At 45.7% G+C, this 20537-nt stretch overlaps 2 protein-coding genes across 2 annotated transcripts; one reads left to right on the forward strand and one right to left on the reverse strand.

Moving 5' to 3' along the window:
* Positions 1–9847: 9847 nt before the first annotated feature.
* On the forward strand, positions 9848–12619 carry LOC125513650 (protein disulfide isomerase-like 5-3). Its single transcript, XM_048678811.1, has 5 exons — positions 9848–10174; positions 10712–10815; positions 10910–11280; positions 11498–11805; positions 12113–12619. Exons 1-5 carry the CDS (start codon positions 9938–9940, stop codon positions 12347–12349), a joined length of 1257 nt encoding a protein of 418 aa, XP_048534768.1. The 5' UTR covers positions 9848–9937; the 3' UTR covers positions 12350–12619.
* Positions 12620–18957: 6338 nt separating this feature from the next.
* Positions 18958–20164, reverse strand: LOC125513652 (trafficking protein particle complex subunit 12). Its single transcript, XM_048678812.1, has one exon. It carries the CDS (start codon positions 20093–20095, stop codon positions 19124–19126), a length of 972 nt encoding a protein of 323 aa, XP_048534769.1. The 5' UTR covers positions 20096–20164; the 3' UTR covers positions 18958–19123.
* Between the last annotated feature and the right edge of the window lie 373 nt (positions 20165–20537).

Here is a 20537-nt window from a genome sequence, read left to right on the forward strand (position 1 = left end):
AGGAGAGCCCAGCCGCCGCCTACCTAACCCTAGCCCCAGCCCCGCCGGAGCCGCGCGCCTTTCGAGGTTCGCCGCCGCCTCGTTTTTCCGTGCAGTTTTTTTAAAAAAAAATTCTGTTCGTCGTTTGTCTTTTTCGTTGGATTTTTCCGCGGTTATTTTCAGATCGCGATTTCTGCTCCGATTTTCGTTTTAGTATAACTTTTCGCTCGTTTATCGGAATCAGGCGATTCAAGCGCCTGGAGTTTCGTCTCGAAACGCTCTTTCCGAATAATCAACTTAAACAAGTTTTTGCTACTGTAAAATTTGCCCTAGATCCAGATTACTATAACGAAGTTGTTTTCTTTCGCCGTTTGATTTCTTTCGCTTCGTTCGATTTGATTCTTTTTGCCAACCAGGGTTCTTAAGTTGAACTTTCTGGTTAGATCTTCTATTTGAGTTTTACCTGTGCATTAGATGAGTACTTATTGTATGCTTGTTGTTTGTCTGCGATAGAATACCCGGAGTGCGCCGCCTGTTACGTTGAATCTCTGGGTTACGCGGATCATCAGCAAGGCAAGTAACACTTTGATCATACCTTTTCTACAACCCAATTTTATTGTATTAGATCAATCCTCACACATTGCATGATTGTGATGTAATTAAACTGTGGGATGGGAAGTAGATGAGGTAGTACCTATTACCTGTTTTCTTATCAAACCTTTGGGAATTACTTCTACGTTTGCTCATTATGCCATGCTATGCTAGTAGACGTGGATTGGGTGAGTGATATCCATGACAGATGTGAGATTTATAATTAAGGGTTTATTTAAGGTGGCAAACCTAACACACATCTGGGTGGATTGAGGCACCTGGGGTTACCAGGACTTGCCTGTTTTCTTGGACCGCCACCCAGGCCCAAAGGGATCATGAGATTATTCATACTAGAAACTTCCGTGTGCAGCCACAAGCCATTATGGGCTCTGGCATAGTTGACTAAGTTGTGCGAACTCTTACGGGTAGACTAGCAGATGTAGGGGAAAGTAGGTGTACCGGTCTACCACGTGTAAGGTGCTAGCGCTTCTGAAAGACTATGTCTCGGTCATCCGTCTTCTCAAACACCTGTAGTGCGAGAAACCAAACGAAGGCGATCGAGTCTTGTGGGGAAAAGTGCGCAAACCTCTGCAGAGTGTAATAAACTAATCATGGTTAGCCGTGTCCCCGGTTATGGACATCTTGAGTATCTAGTACTTGGATTTATCATGTGAATCTCAACATGTTACTCTAAATTAATTTTGTGGGTTTTAATGATGTTACTTAATTGGGATTGAGGATGCTGTCAACCATTCTCAATGTTTAACAACCACCATGATAGTAATTAATTTATTCCTTTGAAGTAGGGAAAAATTGGCTTTACGCAAAAACTGTAACCATAGAGCTTTCCACCAGCCAAATATGCATATAGTATAGCTGTTGCATTTCATTACTCTCTATGTGTTACCTTGCCAGCATATTCCATGTGCTGACCCGTTTCGGGCTGCAACGTTAATGTTGCAGACTTTTCAGACGACGATTAAGGAGTTTTAGGTCGTGGTTCTATACTCAGTGATGCCGTTGGAGTTGATGGACTCACTTATCTTCCAAGCCTTCCGCTGTTATCGTTACTAGATGGTCTTAAGCCATATTTATTGTAATAAGTTCTCTTTTGAGACACTCGATGTAATAAGTGTGTGATTGCTACTCTGCTATAAATCCTCCGAGTACTGTGTGGTGTTAGCATTACTGATCCAGGGATGACACCGGAGCACAGAGATCAGACTGTTTGAGGTCTGGTCGCTACATTACGTCAACCAAGGTTTCATGTGTTTCTGATATTTTTTAAATTTTTTGAAATTAAAATGACATGTCACTCCATGCATACATATGCATGTGTCCATGCCGTGAGACAAATATGTTTGAAAATTCGTTCTAATTTATTGCACATGGAATTAAGTCACACACAAGTACACAAATATGATTTGTCAAACCGTTATGATTGGGCGTTGCATGTAGATGTAGTTCAAATTTGAATTCAATGGTTAGAAAATCACTTAAATGTCTTTAAAATGTCAAATGACCTCTAGAATTTTCCACAATTTCACATTACAGTTGTAGTAGTGCACGTTAAACATAGAAAAAAAATTGAAGGCCGTAAGAGGAAGCTATCTCCCGTTCGTCATCGAACATGCATTATTCCCTCTAGGAACCATGAGCCTTCTAGTGAGTTGCTCCGGTTTGTGAGGAGTGTGTGTCCAAACTTTCGTCAAATACGCCAATTTTTTACCACATCATCTTGGTGGCATGACATTAAATCAAGCAAGGTTTCATGTTTTTCTGATCGTTTTTTAATTTTTTGGAATTAAAATGCCATGCTACTCCATGCATGTGTGCCCATTCCTTGAGACCAATATGTTTGAAAATTCCTTCTAATTTACTACACATGGAATTAACTCGCACACAAGTACACAAAAATATGATTTTTAAACCTTTATGGTTAGGCGTTGCATGTAGATGTAGTTCAAATTTGAATTATGATCATTAAATGGTTAGAAAATCACTTAAATGTCTTTAAAAGGTCAAATGACCCCTGGAATTTTCAAAAATTTCACATGACAGTTGTATTAGTGCATGTTAGACGTAAAAAAATTGAAGGCCGTAAGAGGAAGCTCTCTCCCGTTCGTCATCAAACATACATTGTTCCCTCTCGGAACCACGAACCTTCTAGTGAGTTGCTCCGGTTTGTGAGGGTGTGTGTCCAAATTTTCATCAAACAGGCCAATTTTTTACCACATCATCTTGGTGGCATGACATTAAATCAACCGAGGTTTCATGTTTTTCTGATATTTTTTTAATTTTTTGGAATTAAAATGCCATGTCACTCCATGCATATGTATGCATGTGTCCATGTCGTGAGACCAATATGTTTGAAAATTCCTTCTAATTTACTGCACATGGAATTAACTTGCACACAAGTACACAGATATGATTTTTCAAAATGTTTTGGTTAGGCGTTGCATGTAGATTTAGTTCAAATTTGAATTACGGTCATTAAATGGCTAGAAAATCACTTAAATTTTTTAAAAGGTCAAATGATCCCTAGAATTTTCAAAAAATTCACATTACAGTTGTAGTAGTGCACGTTAGACGTAAAAAAAATTGAAAGCCGTAAGAGGAAGCTATCTTCCGTTCGTCATCAAATATGCATTGTTCCCTCTCAGAACCATGAGCCTTTTAGTGAGTTGCTCCGGTTTGTGAGGGGTGTGTGTCCAAATTTTCCTCAAACATGCCAATATTTTTACCACATCATCTTGGTGGCATGACATTACATCAACCAAGGTTTAATGTGTTTTTGATATTTTTTAAATTTTTTGGAATTAAAATGTCATGTCACTCCATGCATACATATGCATGTGTCCATGTCGTGAGATAAATATGTTTGAAAAAATTCCTTCTATTTACTGCACATGGAATTAACTCGCACACAAGTACACAAATATGATTTGTCAAACCGTTATGGTCAGGCATTGCATATAGATGTAGTTCAAATTTGAATTAAATTGCTACAAAATCACTGAAATGTCTTTAAAATGTCAAATGACCCCTAGAATTTTCTAAAATTTCACATTACAGTTGTAGTAGTGCGCATTAAATATAGAAAAAAATTGAAGGCCGTAAGAGAAAGCTATCTCCCGTTCGTCATCAAATATGCACTATTCCCTCTCGGAACCACGAGACTTCTAGTGAGTTGCTCCGGTTTGTGAGGGGTATATGTCCAAACTTTCGTCAAACATGCCCAATTTTTTCCCACATCATCTTGGTGGCATGAAATTACATCAACCAAGGTCTCATGTGTTTCTGATTTTTTTTATTTTTTGAAATTAAAATGCCATGTCACTCCATGCTTAATTGTGCCATAGCCTTGAGACCAATATGTTTGAAAATTCTTTCCAATTTACTGCACAAGGAATTAAATCGCACATAAGTACACAAAATATGAGTTTTCAAACCGTTATGGTTAGCTGTTGCATGTACATGTAGTTCAAATTTCAATTACGGTCATTAAATGGCTAGAAAATCACTTAAATGACTTAAAAGGTCAAATGACCCCTGAAATTTTCCAAAATTTAACATGAAAGTTGTATTAGTACTACAAAATTTATCTTCGGGACTGAGAAATAGAACACCTCTTTTCTTCAAAGTTGGTTTAGGAATAGGCTCAGGAAGTGTCCAATTATTTTCATTTGTCAACATATTATTCAATAGAATTTCAGCTTCATCTGGTGTTCTTTCCCTGAAAACAGAACCAGCACAACTATCTAGGTGATCTCTGGAAGCATCGGTTAGTCCATTATAAAAGATATCAAGTATTTCATTTTTCTTAAGAGGATGATCAGGCAAAGCATTAAGTAATTGGAGAAGCCTCCCCCAAGCTTGTGGGAGACTCTCTTCTTCAATTTGCACAAAATTATATATATATATATATATCCCTTAAAGCAGCTTGTTTCTTATGAGCAGGGAAATATTTAGCAGAGAAGTAATAAATCATATCCTGGGGACTACGCACACAGCTAGGATCAAGAGAATTAAACCATATCTTAGCATCACCCTTTAATGAGAACGGAAATATTTTAAGGATATAAAAGTAGCGAGTTCTCTCATCATTAGTGAACAGGGTGGCTATATCATTTAATTTAGTAAGATGTGCCACAACAGTTTCAGATTCATAGCCATGAAAAGGATCAGATTCAACCAAAGTAATTATATCAGGATCAACAGAGAATTCATAATCCTTATCAGTAACATAGATAGGTGAAGTAGCAAAAGCAGGGTCATGTTTCATGTTAGCATTAAGGGATTGCTTCCATTTAGCTAATAATTTCTTAAGATCACTTCTATCATTACAAGCAAGAATAGCTCTAGCAGATTCTTCATCCAGAACATAACCCCTAGGAACAACACGCAATTCGTAAGTATTAGGGGGAGAGTCTTCATCATCACTATCTTCAATATAATCAGTTTCAATTATTTTATTCTCTCTAACCCTAGCAAGTTGTTCATCAAGAAATTCACCGAGTGGCACAGTAGTATCAAGTGTAGAAGTAGTTTCATCATAAGTATCATGCATAGCAGAAGTGGCATCATCAATAACATGTGACATATCAGAACGAATAGCAAAAGCAGGTTTAGGTGTCGCAAGCTTACTCAAAACAGAAGGTGAATCAAGTGCAGAGATAGATGACAGATCCTTACCTCCCATCGTAGTTGAGGGATAAATCTTGGTTTTTGGATCTCTCAAGTTCTTCATAATGATAAGCAGATATAAATCCCAAGTGACTCAAAGAATAGAGCTATGATCCCCGGCAACGGCGCCAGAAAATAGTCTTGATAACCCACAAGCATAGGAGATCGCAACAGTTTTTGAGGGTAGAGTATTCAACCCAAATTTATTGATTTGACACAAGGGGAGCCAAAGAATATTCTAAAGTATTAGCAGCTGAGTTGTCAATTCAACCACACCTGGAAACTTAATATCTGCAGCAAAGTATTTAGTAGCAAAGTAATATGATAGTAATGGTAACGGTAGCAAAAGGTAATGATAGTAAAAGTAATGTTTTGGGTATTTTGTAGTGATGATAGCAATAGCAACGGAAAAGTAAATAAGCAAAGAACAATATATGGAAAGCTCGTAGGCAGTGGATCAGTGATAGAGAATTATGCCGGATGCGGTTCATCATGTAATAGTCATAACCTAGGGTGACACAGAACTAGCTCCAATTCATCAATGTAATGTAGGCATGTATTCCGAATATAGTCATACGTGCTTATGGAAAAGAACTTGCATGACATCTTTTGTCCTACCCTCCCGTGGCAGCGGGGTCCTAGCGGAAACTAAGGGATATTAAGGCCTCCTTTTAATAGAGTACCGGACCAAAGCATTAACACATAGTGAATACATGAACTCCTCAAACTACGGTCATCACCAGTAAGTATCCCGATTATTGTCAGTTCGGGGTTAACGGATCATAACACATAATAGGTGACTATAGACTTGCAAGATAGGTTCAAGAACTCTCATATATTGATGAAAGCATAATAGGTTCAGATCTGAAATCATGGCACTCAGGCCCTAGTGACAAGCATTAAGCATAGCAAAGTCATAGCAACATCAATCTCGGAACATAGTGGATACTAGGGATCAAACCCTAACAAAACTAACTCGATTACATGATAAATCTCATCCAACCCATCACCGTCCAGCAAGCCTACGATGGAATTACTCACGCACGGCGGTGAGCATCATGAAATTAGTGATGGAGGAAGGTTGATGATGACGATGGCGACGGATTCCCCTCTCCGGAGCCCCGAACGGACTCCAGATCAGCCCTCCCAAGAGGTTTTAGGGCTTGGCGGCGGCTCTGTACCGTAAAACGCGATGAATCCTTCTCCCTGATTTTTTTCTCTCCGAAACCAAATATATAGAGTTGGAGTTGAGGTTGGAGGAGCTTCAGGGGGCCCACGAGGTAGGGGGCGCGCCCCCCACCCTCATGGCTAGGGTGTGGGCCCCCTGGTCTTCATCTTTTGCAGGGATTTTTTATTATTTCCGAAAAGATGTTCCGTGAAGTTTCAGGTCATTCCGAGAACTTTTGTTTCTGCACATAAATAACACCATGGTAATTCTGCTGAAAACAACGTCAGTCCGGGTTAGTTCCATTCAAATCATGCAAGTTAGAGTCCAAAACAAGGGCAAAAGTGTTTGGAAAAGTAGATACGACGGAGACGTATCACCCACCCCCTTTTCTCCCCAAGCACAAGTCACATTTCCCCTGTTTCCTCCTTCCTTCCTTGCTAAGCTATAGACGCTTCCTCGCTCTCGCCGTCTCGCATCCTACCGCCGGGGTCGCCATGGTCTTCTTCAAAGACATCTCCAACAGTTCCTCCTCCGGCGACTACTCCTTCACCACCCAGGTATGCCTCTCTTCTCTCTCTCGGGCTATGACTTGGAATGAAGGATTTGTACCCGACGGTTGATTTGAGTCATTTCTTCCTCTTGTAGCTCCCTAAGACCATCAGTGGCAACGAATGGAGCGGGGTGGCTGAAGATCTATCTGCTCGTTGTCACCATCAATCTCCATGCGTGAAGCTAGTTGCGTTTGATTCTGTGGATAGTGGGGGGAAGTTTCTGGCATGTGCAGAGAAGGTTAGACCCTCTTTCGTTGTTACAAATCATTTGTTAGATGTGATTCAGACATTGTCATGGTCCCAACCCATTCATACCAAACTATAGGTAGGAGAAAGAGCCTTTCAGTGCCTCTCCAAACTGTCTGGGGACTAGAGAACTAGAGGGGCTCCCAAATGGGAGAGAACTTGTGTGTTCAATAGGGGTGCCCCCTCTAGCTGACTTAGAGGAGGGGCTCCCCTCCCTTGGCGCACCGACCTAGGAGGAAGAGTCCTCCAACCCCTAGCCCCTAGCTTGTGGGAGGTGCCGGAAGCACACCACACAGTCAGGTGTGGCTATGGCGCCGTGGATGGCTGCCACGCCTCTGTTCAGTGAATAGAGGTAGGGGATGAGGGGGTCAGGTGGGCTGGGCCTCATGTAGACCTAGAGCCCAAGTGCACATTGTGTACTTTCCCTTTAATCTCTTTCCTTTTGTTTTTCTTCCGTCTTATTTATTTCCCCACTGTTTTGTATGTAGTTGGTCCACTAAATGAATGCACAAAAAGTTTCAGAGCATTTGGTAAAGTTTAAATAAAAGGTCAGGTATTATGTTGTTACAACTTTATAATTTACTAAGGATTAATTGGTGAGTCAAATGATGTTGTCCAACATGACAAATGATCAGGGGGAATTATGGAATAATTTGAACATTTTAGTTTTACTGTTTGAAGAAATATTAATTTGACTTGTTATTTGAATTTCAATTTGAACATCTTCCATACACACTTGCATTCAATCATTGTAACTAGCAAGGCTAGTGAAACTGGCAATCTCACTAGTTCCGTTGGGGGCCAAGTCAATATTGTATTTTGTGTGTGCAAGTGTTGATCATTAGGTTGCTTAGTAAACTCCTACTGGTTCCATAAAACCTTAAGGTCATCCACTTTGAGGGCGAAATGTTGCTTGCTACAAACCCTTGCACTTAGGGGCCCAACACCCTCCTTGTTAAGAGGAAACAACATAAATACAAATGCCTTAAAGTTCTGTAAGAGAAAAACAAATTGGATCAGAAGAAAAAGAATAAAGACAAGCTAGATCTGGATGCTAACATTCATGGGCTCATTTGTCGATGAGATCGGAGAGAGGAAGAACCGGTACCTCGTCTACTAGGAAGGACGAAGGGCATACCATTGGCAAACAAAGCCGAAGACGTGGCCGGATAGCTAGGATAAGCTCGAAGAGCACCTCCAACAGAGCGAACCGTGGGATGAGAAGAGTGAAGCATGAGACGGCGGCGAAGGGAAGGAGAAAGATGGGGAAGAAAAGGCAAATATAGGAGATGAGATAAAGAAAATGATGACATACATGCGAAAGAACCGATAAGACCCACGACACTAGCCCACACACGTGGACATGCATGGGGCCAAAAACAACAAGAGAACATGCGATGAAGGTCACATAAAAAGAGTGACATTACACAGTACATGGTCAAGGCGAGCACATGCTTTTATCCGGCGGAGCAAGCGTCGCAGGCCCACTAGCCAATGGACTCACCGCCATCACTGCTAACCCTACCAACTGGCACAGGGGCTAATAGGGGGACCCACCGCCGTACTACAACTGGATACATAAGGAGGGACCCACACAGGTCAAACGCGGAAAACTAGTAGTCACGTTACCAGCGGAACACCCCAGATACCAACCGCTCATGGGACCTACAAAGCATACATCTACCTTATACCGACCAACCAAAGGACGGAACAAACAGAACTCCACACGGCCATCGAGTGGACATAACGAATCGGATAAGTAGGAAGGAAGCAAACCCATCTCAGGAAAACAATAAGGCACAGCCGAAAGGAGTGAACTCACCTTATCTGCCCGGTAAGACGCTGACTCCGCACAATCTCCCGACGCCCGGACTTGAACAACCAGCCGAGTGTTGGGCGGGATAGCCGGGCGGGGTCCCGATGCGACGTTCGCCTCTGCCCGGGGGCCCAAACATCAATCCCCACCAACACAAGAGACAACACACACACATGGATAGTTGGGTGGTGCCCACGCGCAATGACCGCCTCTACCCGATGGCGCAAACATCATTCGCTCCCACACAAGCGCATGAAATGACATACACTACGCGAGGACAACGACCACCATACGAGGTGACACCGAGCACACCCTCAGTCCATCGTCATGTACCCTCGAGGCCGTTGGCTCGGTGAGGAATGACCGATTCCGATCGAACAACGGTTAGGGCGCCAGGTAGGCACCACGCGTGAGGCGTGCTTGGATTGAACGACGCAATTCTTTATAGGAGTAATGCTCGTACTTGAATTATGATGTGATGCATTTAAATTATCTATGTTTGTGGTGTGTTGAGACGTGATCAAAGGTTGTCAGAATCATGATTCTGTTGTACGGTTCTACGACTTTACGATCCAAACTAACCCCTATGATTCTACGATTTTAATTTATAGAAACTATGATTTGCGATCCTACCATCGGAGCTCTGATCCGATTTAAAATCGCGACTATGACAACCTCGTGACCAATTTGTTACTATAATTTGAGCAAACATTTTGAAGATTTGACAAGATAATTTTAAAAATATGGGATCTGCTAGATAAGCATGAGCGATTTCTCTAAAAAAAATATTTAGGGAAATGGGACGGGGGATCTTAGCATGCGGGCACTACCAGTTGAGGGCTTGAGGCGTAGTGTTCCACACAGCTACCAACTCCGCTCGAGATCGAATCGAGCTCACTGATGCCGCTGATGGCCGTGGACAAGCAGCGGCTGCTTCCTCTCTTCGTTCTCGCTTTAGTGACGCCGGCCTGCTTGGCGAGTGGCGGAGAGGAGCCGGCGAGGTTCCAGATCCCACGAGACGGGAGCGTTGTGGAGCTGGACGAGGGCAACTTCGAGGGGGCGGTGGCCGCCGTCGATTTCCTCTTCGTGGACTTCCACGCCCCGTGGTGCGGCCACTGCAAACGCCTCTCCCCGCAGGTACGCATCCAGCTAGCCTCCCCGCCCTTCCATTCGATCCACCACCACCGGTGTTCGCTTGAGACCTCGTATTCCCAAGAGTCTGCAAGGAGAAATGCGATTGGGTTAGAGTAGTAGGGTAATTGATGCCAAGTGCGAAATGGGAAATTGAGAGATAGTGGTGATGGTTCAGAGACATGGATCGGATTTGAGTCGTAGAGAGGAAACGAAATTGGCACAGGCACGTCTAAGATCCACTCAACCCCTTGCTTGTAATAATAAGATTATACTCCCTCGGTTCCTAAATACTCCTATAAGTCTTTTTAGAGATTTCAAAATAAACTACATACGGATGTATATAGACGTAGTTTAGAGTGTAGATTCACTCATTTTGCTCCATATGTAGTCCATGTTGCAATCTCTAAAAATACTTATATTTAGGAATGGAGGGAGTATCACCAAGACTTGCAGGCCATGTCACTATCGCTTTTTTCCTGTTATTCCAGCATCTGTGTGGCCTGCGATGATGTGAACTGATAAGCCGTTGCCCATTTGCAGTTGGATGAAGCTGCTCCGGTTCTTGCTGGGCTGAGCACGCCAATTGTAGTCGCGAAAGTAAATGCAGAGAAATACAAAAAGCTTAGGTCCAAATATGGAGTAGAGTAAGCAACCTAATCAAATATCTCTACGAGTTTGGTTAAACCAGGTGGGAGTCTGTTTTGTAATTGACAAATTTGTTTGTTTTCCTGGATGCAGTGGCTTCCCCACTCTTATGCTTTTTGACCATGGAGTCCCCACAGAGTACACTGGTTCAAGGAAGGCGGGCCAGCTCGTTGAGAGCCTCAGGAAGCTCGTCGCACCTGATGTTTCTGTTCTCACGTCCGATGCAGCAATCAAAAGTTTTGTCCAGGAAGCTGGTGTGGGTTTTCCATTATTTATTGGATTTGAGGTGGATGAATCCTCCATTGCCGAGTATGGAGCAAGGTACAAGAAGAAGGCATGGTTTTCTACAGCAAAGGATTTCTCTGAGGATTTGATGGCCGTGTATGATTTTGACAAGATTCCAGCATTGGTTTCGCTCAACCCAAAATATAACGAGCAGAGTGTCTTTTATGGCCCCTTTGAAGGTACGATTGGATCTCTATTTGCTTTACGTTTCTTGTTACATGTGCTAGCGAGTGACATCCTGGATTTGTCATTCTGTTTGTGTCAGATGTTCTGCAGCTCCGTTTTTTAGTGATGGAATTACGTAGTTCACCTTTCTATACCAAAACATGTGCAAGCTCTGCTTTGTACTGCATGTCTTTTCCGGATTGATGATACATATGATTTTTGTGGATGCAGGAACCTTCTTGGAGGATTTTATACGGCAATCCCTGCTTCCGATAACTGTGCCCATCAATGCAGAGACTGTTAAGATGTTAAAAGATGATGATAGGAAAGTTGTCCTTGCAGTTCTGCAGGATGATTCTGATGAAACTTCCATGCGGTTGATAAAAGTTTTAAGGTCTGCAGCCAATGCAAACCATGACCTAGTGTTTGGATATGTGGGAGTCAACCAATGGGAAGAATTCACCGAGCCTTTCCATGATTCTAAGAGCTCACAGCTGCCAAAATTGGTAGTCTGGGACAAAGATGAGGAGTATGAAGTGGTAAGTATAATATTTTTGTTGCCCCCGTTATTTTCACAAGGATGCCATCATCAGATTTCAGACTATCCCCAGCTAGAAGTATGTATCTGTTCTCTGCATGTCACATGGTATTACTGATATGCAATTGTTATGTGTAACTCCGTGTCTGGTTTTGACATCACATTTTTGTTCAAATTGATCCGTTCCGTTCATATCATATCCTTTTTTACAGTCCGTTCATATCATATATGTTTGCTTAATTGCTTTCACCACAATCTCCAATAGTGACTACTTAGTTGTGCTATGATTGAAATGATTCTTGTCGCAGGTTGAGGGTTTAGAGAATTTGGAAGAAGGTGATCATGGATCCCAAATTAGTCGTTTCCTCGAGGCATATAGAGCTGGAAGAACAATAAAGAAGACATTTGGCAGACGTTTCCCAACGCTGCTCGGCGTGAATGCGTTGTACATCCTCCTCTTATTGGTGGCTGTGCTTGTTGTTCTGATGTTTTTCTCTGGGCAAGGCGAGGAAGTTCGCCAGCCAACACGAGCCCATCAAGAATGAATGTGTACTAGTTTCCGGCTCCAGACTAAACTTAAGGATTTCCTGCAGCAGAAGAATAGCATGGATGTTGTAGAAAGGGGAACCTGGAATGAGGATATTCTGATTTTGAATTTCACATGCCTTAGTTTTGACCTCCCCTTGTCTGACCTGGCAGTTACTAGCTCCTCTGTTTAGCGATTTCATGTCATGTGAAGTTATTTATTTTAGGTCATGTGAAGTTATTGACTTGCACTCCAAAATAGATCAGGTCACTTATCTCCTTTGATTCAATGGAATTTCATAGGATTTTTTGAGGATTTGGATCCTTGGGGAAAAAATGGTGTTAGTCGTCGATTTATTTTTTCTAGAGATCTCTATCCAGTCAAACATGTTGCTAGAATCCTTTGTTTTTCCTGTGTCACTCTTTGGTCCAAATTTCTATGGTTTGTGATCGATTCAAGAGGACATGCAATGCCAATCTTGTGTCTTTCTGTTTCTAAGTTTTAAGAATTCTGTGTATCAAAGTGGCCTTAGGCTGGTCATAGTGGGGAGTAACTTAGACTAGTGTCATGCTCAAGCATGACACTAGTCTAAGTTACTACCTTCATAATGCAAAGTAACATAATAGTAGTGTCATAGATGGCTTCATTTATTAGCTTGTAGACTCATTTTGTTTTGGGAAGCGCTATGTTACAGTAACATATTATGTTACTACCTCACATTAAATACTTGCCATATAAGCAAAAATTTCTTGGAGTGTGCTACGTTACTAGCTAAGTTACTCCCACTATGACTAGAAGAGGTACAGGATAGCTAGCAAACTGCTACTCCCACCTACCACGTAGTGCATGCATGGTCACCCCCTCTTCATATATTGGTTGAGTACATATTTTAGGAATAAAATGAAATTAGATAAAAATAATAATGTGACGTCAATATTTAGCTATTCAAAAAGTACAAGGCCTTACAAACTGAAAATTCAGATTTATTTTACATGGGTATACGCTATGTGTGCGTCGTGTTAACTGTTCGGGTGGATGAGAGACGCATATGCACTTCGTAGCCCGCACATCTGCACTGCCATTCGGGAACTTGGTTTTGCACATCTCACACCAACTTTCTATAGTCGCTTATGAATAAATCAACTTTAATTGTTTATCACTGTAACTTTCGCTATATACAACAGTGATATTCCTTTTGTAGAAGACTGATGCTTGCCAATGACTTGGGTTGTAATAATCTTCTTTTTTTGCGGGTTCATGTCGAGGCAGACTGCAAGGAGGTGATTGTTACTATGCAAAATGGTGGGAATTCTCTTGACCCAGCTGCGGCCATTTACGAAGAATGGTCTTTTCTAGCTCGCAATTTTAATACTATAGAATTTAATTACTGTTCTAGAGAAGCCAATATGGTGGCAAATGTGCTAGCTAGGAACTCGGAGAACTCTCGAACTATTGTGTGGAAGTCAGAGCCTCTGGTGTTTTTAGTTGATGTTCTTTCAAATGATGTATCTTTATTTTCACATGAAATATAAACCGTCATGACGGCATTTCCTTAAAAAATGAACACAAATATGGATTGGATGTGCGAAACCAAGTTTCTCGGTCGCGTGGTAGATACGGCCCACAAAGTGTGTGTGCACGCCCCTGCGTGCTTCAAATCTCCTATTGGGTGGATGAGTTGGATAAACATTCTTCCGCCTTCTGCTGAACTGGAATCACTTAGGATTTCCCCGGATCCTTGTGCTACACTGTCTGCTGGAGGAAAAAAAATCCTATACAACCGTGTCGTATCCTTCCAATCGGGAGACCCATTCAGCCGCGCAGTATCTGGCATTGTGAATCTCAAAGCAACAGACTATCTTCTTCTCCAATGCCTTGCGCTGAAACCGAACATCGTGGCCATTTCCAGACCATCCCAAACCTGCCGCTGGTGCTAGCTCCGTCACCATCGACAGAGCCAAACTTCTCGCCGGCGGCGTGATTTTCCTCTGCTCACATCGTGCGTCCAAGCTGCTTGCACGATTGGTCGCGTCCAAACTCTTTGACTCCGGCACAATCACACTGCTCGCCCCCGCCGGCCGAGGGAAGGCTCTTGACGCCGAGCAAGTCCGCTGCTCGGCGCCGGCGCAATTCCACTGCACGCCGCCATCGTGAGCCATCTTAAAGCATCTCCAGTCGCGTCCCCAACAAGGCCTCATGTGACTTTTCAGTCGCCGGCGCTGAAAAATCGGTCCAGTCACGTCCTTAAGGGCTCATTTTTCGCCGCCTCGGGCCAAAATTAGCGTCGGCGGACCCAAACCCAACCCGACGCGCTGGGGGGTGCTCGGGGGCGCCGGGCGAATCGTTTTTGGCGCGAAACAGCCGCGAGCCCTCCTTGCCAGCGACTCGTCTCTCTTCTCGCCGCTTCGTCGTCCTCATCGCCTCGTTTCCCGCAACGAATCAATGCTAAACCTGCTGCGCCGGTTAGCCTCCTCCATTGATGCCGCACGTACAACGCAGTGATCGGACGACGCGCGTCCCATCGCCCGCCACGCTTACGCGCGGCAGCCACGCGTACGAGCGGCGCCTCCACCTATATAAGTCGAACCCCAGCTTGCCGGTGACACGCACAAAATCTTCACCGCCGCAGCGCCATTTCTTCCTCTTTCCTCCCTCTCCTCTCGTCGTCTCCAGTTCAAAGTATGGCCAAGCGCTTCCCAGGCGACGGTGCGGCGGCGAACGGCTTCGGCCGCCGCCACCTTCACGAAGACGAAGCCCGGCTCCTCTTCGAAGCCGAGTACCCGGTCCCGCCGGACATGCGGGTGCCGAGGGCGTGGAGGATCAGCGCCGGCGGGGTCCCGGTGCCACCACCGCTCACCGGGGCGGCGCGGCATGCGGAGATCGCGCGTATCCGCGCCTCTCTACCGCGGGCTGCGAGGGAAAGGTCCGCGGTATGTCCCAGACAGCCCGCTCTGGGAGCCCTACTTCCGCCGCCGTCACGCCGAGCAGCTAGAGGCCACCAACGGCGTCGTGCCCTCCGGAAGGCTCAACTCCGAAGGCCAGCGCTGATGGTGGGTCGTGCCCGGCCGCACGCTGGAGGCCGTCCTCGAGTACATCGAGGGCGGCAACACGCCGGGGCTGAAGTACCCCGCTCCCCCGTCCATCTCTCGCCGGCGTGGGAGCTCGTGGACGCCGAGGCGCATGGACCTGGGGGCGTCCTCCTCGTCCGGCCGCTCGTCCGACTCTCCCTGCCTCCGCCCCGTCAAGCCGGAGCCCCAGGACACGCCTGTCAGTGCGCGCACCCGCAGCTCCGGCGTCCGCATCGACGACTCCACCCCCGCCTCTGGCCGCCTCGTCCTCGTCAGGCCGACCCCCCCCCCCCCCCCCCCCCCCGCGGAGTACGAGGAGATAGCCCGGCGCGGCTTCTCCGACGAGGACGCCCTACGATGGGCGCGGGACGGCTACCTCCGCGACGAGATGTTCCGGCAGCGTCGGGCCCTGGAGGAGATAGCCGCCCGCAAACGTGGGCGCGAGGACGAGTGCGGCGTCGTGATTCTCGACAGCGACAACGACGAGGACGCCCCCGGACCGTCCAACCCGCCGCGCCAACCGGGGGAGGGTTGCAGCAGGGACGGCGGCCGCGGAGGAGGCGGCGGCGACGACGACGGCGACTACACGCGGTTCTACCGCCTCCTCGGCATGTAGAACTGTAAGGGCGGCGGGCGGCGAGGAGCGGCGAGGGAGACGGCGAGGAGCAGCCTAGTAGCGTTTTTTTGTAAAATATTTTAAATATGTACGAACTCACCGAAGTTTGGTTGAATTTGCGTCGTGTTTGTGCCGAAATTAAAATTTTCAAAAAAACATGAGCGCCGCTATTGAGGGGTATCACGCTCCCAACATGCGGTTTGCGCCGATGCGTCCCCAAAGGACGATTTTTAGCGCCTTCTGGAAGGCCAACGGCTGAAGATGCTCTCACTTGTGTGGGCACCGGTGCATTCTAAGAAAATGAATCTAGTCAGGCAAGACGTACGCGAATGGAGTTTGCTGGTTGGTTGCCGCCTCCTTGGTATGTCATCGCCGTCTTGCTGCAATGACATCGCCGTCGGGAACGAGCGCAGCAAGGTGACAAGGTGAGAATCGAGATTTGGCAAAGGGAATCAGGGAAGAAGTTACCTTGTTGCGTCAAGATCCCCAGTCACTCCAGCTCCTTCCCTTCCGGCCAACGTTGTTCTCGCGGAAAAGCCTACCTGGTGCACGCGAGTTTGGAAGGCGGGACGGTGGCCATACCGATGCACGTATGGGCATTGCCAACGACCGATCATGACGGTGGTGGTGACAACGGTTTCCACTGGAGTCTTCCCGATTCCCAAGTCGCGAAGATGATGGACCTTCTGATTCTTGTTTCGTGGCGGCAGCGACACATCTTCTCGGTCCCTACCAGGAGGTGATTTGCAACCTTGTTTTGACTGCTGTAATGGCTACATCGTCTTATAAAAGTGAACAGAGGGAGTACTTCTTTCGAGATCATTTTTTCAAGCTAACAACGATTAGCTCCGTCCCAAATTACTTGTCTTCGACTTGTCTAGATACGGATGATACAGAGAGTACTATAATATTTTTTGAATTGGGACTATAGGGACTGAAATGAATGAACAAACACACTAAAACGTGTCACATCCCATCCAGAAAAAGTTAGAACATCTTAGTAGTTGTGAACAAAGGGGGTAGTTGCAACGGAAGGAGACATGCACTTTAAAAGATGTAATTTGATCCAGAACGTGTTTGAATGTTACTCCCTTCATTCACAAATATAAAATGTTTTGAATATCTCAATATGGACCACATACAGATTAAAATGAGTGAACAAACACACTAAACAATGTCTATATACATCTGATCCAGAAAAAAGTTGGAACATCTTATAATTGTGAACGGATGGAGTATTAGCTGGAGGAGGAGGAGGCTAGAAGCAGCAAGCCTTCTGGTCACTTACACGAGTGATGGCATGATGCAGGATCTTCCAGCTAACTGGTCTTCATCAAGGTGCCAACCAACATCTGCATCCCTATCTTAGGGCAATCATTTAAAAACCCCAAGACTGGCAATAACAATGTGCAAGGGTCTTAAAACCTCAAGTGGTGTAATCACCTTCAAGGCGTCATGTCTCGGTGACGCCAACAATACTCGGATTGAGAGTTAGAAAACTGAGAGCTCTACTATGGAATAAGTTCAACTAATCAACTGTTAAAGAGACCGAAGGATTTGATGTGATCCGCACCTTTGTCAATGGATGCTAGTGCAACCTCAATTATCTATTTACTGTTTTGAGTGCCTAGCTCTTCCAACATCATGTATGGTGGTCTTTATGTACTTCCCCGTGCTTGAAAAAAAGGCACACAGATTCGTCTGAAGTCAAATTGTGCAAAATTTGACCAAGATTGTAAGAAAAAAGACTATCGGCATTTATGCGCCTTCTTTTCAAGCACGGGGAAAGTAAGTTTTTTCCTTCATGGCAGTATTAAAGACAGGCATGGAATGGAAATCTTAAGTTTTAACGATAACAATACCTACACAGTTCAAGGTACTAAGAGAATAAGAGATCATTTTATAATAGGAGAAAACCTGCTATAATTGTCGTTATAACATGTTTACCAAACTGGATCAAACTACAAATTCAAAAGCATACCCAGATATTTAAGTAACATATGCTCTAGTACCCATGAACCTCTAAAATAATCATTAGTTAAAACAAGCACAATATATTCCCTACTACATATTTCGTGCCATTTTATTGCGAGGGTGGCAGGCAAATTTGCTTGCCCCAGAGGAAAGAAAATCTATATTTCACAAGTCCACGATATTCTATTGGCGACAACACATATATCATGTAACTGCTATGCAGGCTTTAACTAACATAATCACACACACAAAATCATCATGACACAGATATTAGTATTAACTGAGGCATGGAATGAAATCTGAGGTTTTACTGATAACGAAAGCCTACACATCCCACACAACTCAAGGTACTAAGAGATAATGTTCCAATAGGCCAACAAACTGACATCATTATCGCTACAATAAGTGTTACCATGCTCAATGAAACTGCAAATGAAAATCATATCCAGATATTAAGTTAAATAGACCCATGATACTTTTAACACTACTTATTGGTTAAAACAAGCACGCCATAATCCGTCCCCATATTCCCCGCCATTGCATTTGGGGGGGGGGGGGGGGGGGGGGGGGGGGAGGGTGAAATCGCTAGCTCCAGTGGGGAGAATCTTCATCTTGGCCACAACATTTGTATCACATAGCTGCCATCTTACAGGCTTTAGTTAAGACATTCTTTAACCTTTGCATTAATCAGAAAAGGAATTATCATGGTGCAGCGGTAAAACATTTCATAATTAAAATGTTGAATAGCTTTTAGTAAGGATAACAACAGGAACAAACTTATCACCAAACACCAAATACATATGATCATTGCATTCCAAACTTTAGCCTTCCAGCGCATATTAGTCATTCTAAAGTATGCAGAAAGTATTCCAAACACATATGATCACTGCATTTCAAACAGCACAACATAATGCTAGAAATTCCCCATTGTTTGTTAACCACATAGTACCTTCCAGTTGACCAAGTCACTGCAACCACATAACTTTCAGTTATCATTAAATGATAAATGTCATGGAAACATGAACAATCAAACTCCAGTGTGTGGAGCAACTATAGCAACACAAATACACAATCTCTCTGCTAGAGCACATCCTAGCAGCAGGTGAAATAATTCAATGCTGAGTTCCAGTACCTCCTACATGCGTGTGCAGGATTTGTCGAAGTCGTCTGGTGCCACCCTCGCGATCCAATCGGCAAGGGTTCGCTTGACCTCACCATGGTTGACGAAGGCAAGCTCGTACATGCTACACAAATTGACCACCACTGTCTCGTTGAGCGCCGCCGTGGGCATCGTCTCCAGCGCGCCCTCAAGCACCTTGATGGCGTCGCCGAGGTCCCGCGAGTACATTAGGCACAGCGCCTTGTTGTTCACGGCGATGGCGTCAGCCGGGTCAGCTTCAATACAGCGCTCGTACTCCCGCACCGCTGCGGCATAGTCCTTAGCCACGATGCACTCGAGCGCGCGGTTGCGAGACAGGAGGCTGTCGTGAGAGGAGTCGCCGGCCGCGACGGATTCGACGTGTTGGAAGACCGCGGAGGCGGCAGCGAGGTTGCCGATCTGGAGGTGGGCATAGGCGAGGCGGGAGAGCAGGACCGGGTTGTCCGGCTCGCGAGCGACGAGTTCAGCGACGAGGGCAATGGCGACGTCGAACTCTCGGTGGGCGAGGTGATCGGAGGCGAGGATTGACGAGACGAGGGCGTCACGACGGCGCCACTCGGGATGCTGGGCGTCAGGGCGGGCGCGGACCGATGAGAGGAGCGTGTAGAGGCGGTCGAGAGCGAGGGGGCGGTCGGGGAAGAAGAGCGGGAGGAGAGCGTGCAGGAGGCGGAGAAGAAAGGGCGGCGGCGGGCAGCCGGGATCTGGGTGAAGTGAGGCCAGTAGGGCGGCGCCGTCGGAGAAGCGGCGGAGCTTGGCGAGGGAGAGCGCCGAGAGCGCAGATAAGAGGAGGCGGTGGTGCGGGTGATGGGCGTGGGAGGGGTGGGCGAGGTTCGCGAGCAGCGCTTGCCACTGTCCACGCGTGGCTAGATCATAGGGGATGGAGAGGTTGGGCAGAGGGGCCGCGGCGGCGGAGGTCGCCGGAGACCCCAGGGCGGAAGTGGCAGACATGGTGGGATCGAGATCTGGTGAGGGGAGCGCAGGAGCAAGACGCCAATGATTTCCTTCTTTTTATTTACCTCAAAAAAGGAGGATTTTTGCAAAGCGGAACTACTCTGTGTACGAAACTTTGCATAGCAGCACTGATCTCTCTCTCCGCACTGAACTATCTTGTCGGTCAGGTTATGAGACGGGTCCACCACCTTAGCAAAACACTAAGGCGGCGGGGAGGCGATCGCGTGGCGATCAACTTCCTGCGCTAGGGTTAGGGTTTCGTCTAGGGGGTGGTGGGGATTTGGTGGTAGCGAGGGGGCGACTGCGCTCTCCTCCGCTGCAGACCGGGTTGTTTTCGCCTTCCTCTGCCAGGGGGCAGTACCAATGGCGGAGATGGCGAGTCGGATAGAAGCGGTTACGGATGGGAAGATCGCATTGGCGGACAAGGAGGCGGCTGCGT

This window comes from Triticum urartu, chromosome 6 (assembly GCF_003073215.2).
Source record: "Triticum urartu cultivar G1812 chromosome 6, Tu2.1, whole genome shotgun sequence".
Taxonomy (NCBI): Eukaryota; Viridiplantae; Streptophyta; class Magnoliopsida; order Poales; family Poaceae; genus Triticum; species Triticum urartu.

Coding starts and splice junctions, on each gene's coding strand:
- LOC125513650 (XM_048678811.1), top strand. CDS start 9,938: ATGCCGCTGATGGCCGTGGACAAGCAGCGGCTGCTTCCTCTCTTCGTT. Junction 10,816..10,909: donor AGGTCCAAATATGGAGTAGA/GTAAGCAACCTA, acceptor TCCTGGATGCAG/TGGCTTCCCCACTCTTATGC. Junction 11,281..11,497: donor CTTTTATGGCCCCTTTGAAG/GTACGATTGGAT, acceptor TTGTGGATGCAG/GAACCTTCTTGGAGGATTTT.
- LOC125513652 (XM_048678812.1), bottom strand. CDS start 20,095: ATGTCTGCCACTTCCGCCCTGGGGTCTCCGGCGACCTCCGCCGCCGCG.